This window comes from Pteropus vampyrus, unplaced genomic scaffold, assembly GCF_000151845.1.
Source record: "Pteropus vampyrus isolate Shadow unplaced genomic scaffold, Pvam_2.0 Scaffold98, whole genome shotgun sequence".
NCBI classification, from domain to species: domain Eukaryota; kingdom Metazoa; phylum Chordata; class Mammalia; order Chiroptera; family Pteropodidae; genus Pteropus; species Pteropus vampyrus.
The window spans coordinates 669,818-676,549 of record NW_011888879.1 but is presented as its reverse complement, the minus strand read 5'-3'; the positions used below and the strand labels follow the sequence as shown (position 1 = coordinate 676,549).

General features: G+C 35.6%; 1 protein-coding gene across 1 annotated transcript in view; it reads left to right on the top strand.

Moving 5' to 3' along the window:
- LPGAT1 (lysophosphatidylglycerol acyltransferase 1) overlaps positions 1-6,732 on the top strand; it is a 58,917-nt gene that overhangs the window by 23,924 nt on the left and 28,261 nt on the right. Inside the window, exon 3 of the mRNA XM_011364496.2 lies at positions 5,906-6,024. Within this exon, the coding sequence (XP_011362798.1) occupies positions 5,906-6,024 (119 nt within the window). The remainder of the gene's footprint in view (positions 1-5,905; positions 6,025-6,732) is intronic.

Here is a 6,732-nt window from a genome sequence, read left to right as displayed (position 1 = left end):
TGCTTCTCCCAAGGTACCAATCGCTCCCCTTTTGAAAACAGTCTGTGTTTAATTAATTTATCAGTTAATTAATTATATAAGTTTCAGATATACAACGTTATAATTCAGTATCTGTATACACTACAAAGTGCTCACCCCTGAAAGTCTAGTAACCATTCATTACCATACAGTTGACCCCTTCGCCCCTTCTACCCACCTTCTAACTGCCTTCCCCTCAGTTCTCTGTATCTGTGCATGTGCTTTTATTTTGTTTGTGCAGTTTATTTAAGTAGCAGTTAGTTAATTACCAGTATTACCTCTGCGTTTCCTGCTGTTTCTTAGTTTGTGCTTTCCAGTTGGTGGTGGTTTTGATTTTATTGGTGTCTGGAATTGGAAACTCTATTCTGAAGCTTCCTTTTAAGCAGGTGGCTGGAGTGGGAGCAAGAAGACTAGTTAGGAGGTCACGCAGAAGTCCAAGAAAGAGTAGTTGGCTCCTTGGACCAGAGCAATAGTCAAAAAGGAGAGCCGTAGGAGATGCAGGATGTGTTTTGGGGGTAGAATCCATAGGCGTCAGAGATGGATTGAATGTGGGGATCTAAGGGAAGGGAGCAATCATCAGAGGTCTTAGGTTTTGTCTTGCGTCGACTGCGTGAGTGACAGTGTCTTTTGTTGAGATGGAGAAGACGAGGGTAAAGAGCTGCTTCTGTATTGAGCATATTAAGTTTAAGATGCCTGTACCCAGGGCCCAAAGAAGGTATTGATTTTTTTCTTACTCATTGCTTCTTTAGACTTAACTCCCATGCAAAAAACACTTGATTCTTTGGCTGTGCGCTTCTGTACCCCTCCTCATCGCTGCTGCCCACGAGCCTTTGTTGAGGACTTTGGGACTTGGCTCACCCGCCCCACTTCCTGGTGTGGTCATTGGCAACTTCAGGGGCCGTGTGAGCAACTTGTCCAAGTTACTGCCTTCAGGGTTCTCTAACCTGCAGCATACCAGCGGTGACAGCGTGATCCGGTGGTTCTGAATCCTAGTTCCCCCACTTTCTAGGTATATAACTTTGAAAATTCTGCTTACCCTTTTATGTCTCATTTTTATCAATTCTAAATCGGGGATAATGGTATCTGTACATTTGGGATTTTGTGGAGATTAAACAATAAAATAATGTAAATTATTTTCTGTTACTAATTACAAATGCCTGGCACACAGTAAAGCATTCTATAAATGTTATCTATTAAGATTATTAGTATTTAATTATATATCTATTTAATAATACATGCTATTATTCTTTCAGTTAAGCAATCCTTTCAAAAGCTACTCCTTGAGACTTGCCTTCTCAAGCTGAACCTCTTAAATTTTAAGTGCCAACGGAGCACTGACCGCAATTTCCAGTGCGTTCAATATATTTGCTTTAAAAAATAAAACAAAACTCATCGGTGCTTCAATTCCAGTGGTTCTTATTTACGAGTATACATCAGATGGACCCAGGGAGATTTTTCAAAATGTCTGGGTGCTACTTCTGGGAGTTTGACTAGAATGGGGAAGGGTAGAGATGGGGGATAGCATCAGTGTATATTAAAATAGTCCGCCCTTCATTTTCTTTTAGTTAATTACCACCTTGCTTGGTTCCTTTCCTTGCCAGTTTCCCCTCCATTAATTAGTACCTTAAGCTACTTTCTCATGGCCACCCTTAATTAATGTTCTTATTCTTTTTATCTTGCCCATTTGCTCTGCTCACCTCTAACTGACGAATTCAGTGCAGTCTTCCCCCAATGTGGGCTGCTGAAAGCTGAGGTTCTTAAACTACGTGAGATTCTTTCGTGTGTGTGTGTGTGTGTGTGTGTGTGTGTTTTGCTCTTTAATCTTTGGAATTCTATTCATAGTAGAATACCTGACCTTACACGACACAGTAGGCGTGTTATGACTCTTTTAGTTAATAGTGATTTTGAAAGTGATTTTAACTCTCATGCAGTCCAATTACCCAGGATCTCTGTGGTTCTATCAATTATATCTCATTCATTTTCACAATATGTTTGGAGTAGCATTAATGGTATTATTAATGTTTCATAAATGAGAAAACCAAGGCACAGGATAGTAAAATAGTTTGTGGCATCACTTGTAGGCATAATTTTTTTTTGAACCTTGAAAGGCAATTTATTATGATCATGTATTAAGCAACCTTTTTTCTCCACATTAATTCTGTTTTCTTGGTTTATATATGGCTTTAGTAACAGTTTTTAAGGAAGTTGTGATGAATTATTGTTTTTTTTCTTTTCGAGATGTAAACTGTCTTAAGCAATTCTAGTCTATAACTTTTGGGGGACGTTTCTAACATGTTAAAGGGAGAGGGAGAGGGAAGAGAAGTAGATATTAAGCTTTGGCTTTGGTTTTTAACAAGAATTTAAAGAATTCAGTTACAACTACATTACTTTTCCTGCAGTTTTATTAAGTTGTCTTTTATTCCCTTTGGAAAGAGTGGACCTGACCCAATTATTTTTTTGAGGATGCTTTTCACAGGACAGTTTGTTAAAATATTTTCGTTCTTCTGATCGAGTTCAGTGTAAGAACTGGCAGGCATCATAGCTTCTGTCCTTTAACATGCAAATAATTCTATTCCTTGCTTAAGATACTGTCTCTATTATTATCCTTGCCAGTTCTGGGATAGCTATGATCTGAGGAACATAGCTGCTTCATACATAAAATAAATGCTTTTTCCTTGCAAGCATTTTTTAATCTTGATTTTGTTAGTCATATAACTGTCTAACAGTGATATTTGAAGCATTTAATAGTATGATAAAAGTACGATAAAAGAAGAAGACCACAGATACTGGAAATTAAATTTATTGTTGAATAAAATTGAGATTATTACAAAATTCAACATAACTTTATTGCTACATCAGGATAATTTCTTAATTAAAAACTTGATCCAGCCACCATTACTTATTTGATTCAGTATGCCATGTAAGTCTTACTAAATTGACATTTAGTTTGAAAATATATTTTGGCTAAGTTATAGCTGAGAGAGAAAATATGTATTGGATTAACTCTTAACGATTACACCCTGAAAGTATTATGGAAATGAACATTGAGAACCACTTATAATACAGAATGTTAGATGTCTATTAAAGTGTTCTAGATGTTTAAAGTACAGTACAGTTGTTCTTTTCCTATATTCAATAAGAAGAAAACTGTGATTTGTGAGGGAATAGAATGGAAAAGAGAAAGAATGAGCACAGTTGAGGGGGTGGGTGAGGCATATTAGTTTCAGAGAGCTGCCATAACAAAGTACCACAAAACTGGGTGGCTTAAAACAACAGAAATTTATTATCTCGTAGTTCTGGAGATGAGAAGTCTGAAATCGAGCTGTTGGCAGGGCTGTGCTTTCTCTGAAGGCTCTAGGGAAGGCTCGACCCTTCCTTGCCTCTTGCTCGCTTCTGGTGGTTGTCTGCAACCCTCAGCTTGTAGACACACCACTCCAGCCTCTGCCTCCATTGTCATATGGCATTCTCTGTCCAAATTTCCCTCTTCTTCTAAGGACACCAGTCATATTGCATTTAGATTTAGGGCCCTAGCCTCATCTAGTTTGACCTCACCTTAACTTGATTACATTTGCAAAGACACTTTCCAAATAAGGTCACATTCACAGATTTTTGAATGAATGTAAATTTCAGGGGGGGACACTATTCAATCCAGTACTGGGTGCTCTAAATGCAGTTTATATTTTGAGATTTAAACCAATATGCTTACTAAAATAAACAGGTAGATACAGTCTATTTAAAAAACTTATTTTTATCTGCAGCTATGTTCACATGGACACTTCCCACTGTATAAGCCTAGGTATTTACTACTTCCCATTCATGTAGCAGAGATTGCATTAAAGGAATAGTTGGTTACGAAACATCTATTTATATAGATGTAGAACCAGGAGACTTTCCACATGACCTCTTAATAGCTCAATATTTATAGAACCTAGATAAGCTTTTCTTGGACACTTTAACTGCTATTAGAATAATACTTTTGTTATTATTTATTTTATGTGCACAACACCTTACAGAGCCTGATGCTTTGGTTTATTTAGTGAAGAATGAATTAATGAAAGAACGAGTGTGTGTGTGTGTGTGTGTGTGTGTGTGTGTATGGTCAATAGAAGCATGATATGGGGAGTTTTAATTTAGTAAATATATTTTCCTCATCATTTTTAAAAATCCACCTGGTGGCATTCTTCACATACGGTTCCACACTTTATTATTTACAGTATATCATTCTATATTTGTATACAAATGCTGATTATATAACATTCCATTACATATGTATAATTTAACTAGTCTCTCTACTTTTAATTTTGATAAAATACACATTACATTAAATTTAGCATCATACAGTTATACACATTTTTATGTGTATAGGTCAGTACTGTTAAGTATATTCACAGTATTCACAATCCCTAGAACTTTTTCATCTTGCAAAACCATGACTCTATAAACTGAACAACTTCCATTTCCCCCTCCTGGCAACCACCATTCTGTTTCTATGAATTTGAGCTAGTCTCCCTTTTTTAGTTGTTTTTATCTTTGCTCTTATCAACAATGCTGCAATAAATAGCCTTGCATATGTGTCATTTTGCACATGAGTAAGTATATCTGTAAGATGAATTCCTAGAAGTGGAATTGCTGGGTAAAAAGATTTTCACAGTTCTTAATTTTGATATATATTATTGCCAAATTGACTTCTAAAACTTTTGTACCAATTTATACTCTTCTAGCAATGTATGATATCGCAGTAGTAAAGTTAACTTGTCAGCTGAACTAAGTGGGAACTTGGGAAGGGCGCTGTGACAGGAGAGTTGGTGCCACCGGTGGCTCTCTCAGTGTTCTACTTCTATTCTACCTCTGTTCCTTAGGGATTCTCCACTGCATAATAAGGCACTCCAGTGTATTGGGGTGACAGTGAAAGGTGATTGGGGAAGAAGGGAGGCTGGGGGAGGTGAAGCAGGTGGGCTCCAGGTCTCCCCATCTCTATTTCATCCAGAACCATGATACACAGGCAGTTCGACTTCTTTCCTTCTGGCAGTGAGTGAGATGAGTGAATATTAATGGCTATTCGACCTCTGGTGATTCATGCCAGACATTTGAAGAGCCTTAGAAAATTCTTTGTAGAATCCTGATGTTTAAAACTGAGGCTCAATTTTTTTTTTTTCTGTGAGATAAATTTACTATGAAATGAAGTATAACCATATGGAGTAACCACTATTTTCTATAGAGTGTACGGTTTTGGTGCAATGACTTTTCATCTGGAGATTTTAAATAAATGTAACATCTTTATTTTTCTTATTTTAAAATGAAAATACTTCATACATTTTTGTAATATTCACTTATTTTATTGTAAAATAGAATCTGAAGGGCTCTGGGAATCACTTCCCAATGGTGAGCAGTATTAAAAGTTTGGAATTAATTACCCCAGACTTTTTTCAACATGTTACATAACATGAAATTTGATTTCTTCTTTAAAAAGATGGAATCATACTATACATTTGCTCTGTTTACTTGATAACAATTCCTTTTGGGGTTAGCATGCGGATATCTTCCATTCTTTGAAGGTTATCTCTTCATTATATCATGATTTTCATATCCATTCCCCTGTTGGTGAACACTTAAGTTGCATTAAACATCCTTTATGCATTTATCTTTGCCTATTTGGACAAATATTTCTGTAGCATAAATTTGAAGAAGTAAACTTCTAGATCAAAGGTATAACCGTTTTATATTCTAATGGGAATTTTTGGGTTCTACCTAATGTTATATCAGTGTCCTGATTTTTATAGGAAATAGAGTTCTAAACTTTCAGAAGTTTTAGCTAGGTGATGTATCATTAACGTATACCAGTTTTTCTGTAAAGATCTTTAAAATGACAGCTTGTTTATTCTTACAGTGATGGAATGGGGAGACGATATTGAAGCGGTCTCAAAGGATGAAGCTGTAATGTTGGTGAATCATCAAGCAACGGGAGATGTGTGTACGCTGATGATGTGCCTCCAGAACAAAGGACTGGTAAGCCATTCTGAAGGCAGAAGTAGACAGTAGAAAGGAAAGGTTAATAAACAATCGATTCAAGTATATTACTATAGTTTAGAACGTAGACTTTAATATGTATACTTTTCCTGAAAATTTAGAAAATTTTAAAAAAGAAAAATGTACATAATTCTAAGTCACTCCAGGAGAGGAATTTAGAGACTTAAAAAAATAACTGCGATAATATGAATTGTATCTCCATAAGGCTATTTTTTTTTTAAAAGAAATAACTGGGATGAAAGTAAAATTAATGTGGTTTAAATTGGGGGCTTTCTTGAGATGAAGTAGTGGATTGCCAGCTTGAGAAATACAGACACAAAAAGCAATACTGTTTAAGATCGAAGAGTAACATTGGTCAGTGAATTCGAGGAGTTGGGGAATCTTTAGCCAAAGGAAAATAAGGTAAGTATTATTTTGGATTTCATTACAAAACATACTGAAAAGAAAGATATTAGGCTCAATTTATTCAGTGTTCCTAAGATTGCATTTGAACTGTTAATTTACATTGCTTATATTGATAACTAAAATATATCTGTAAACTGGGTGGGTTTAAAATAAGTTCTCTTTAGCATTAAAGGAATTATCACCTTAGAGGTTCTATTCATAGAAAAATAAATAAATAGAAAGTATATAAAATTAATGGAGCTGATATTTGGCCTAATAGTAAAGAAACAAATCCATAGATGT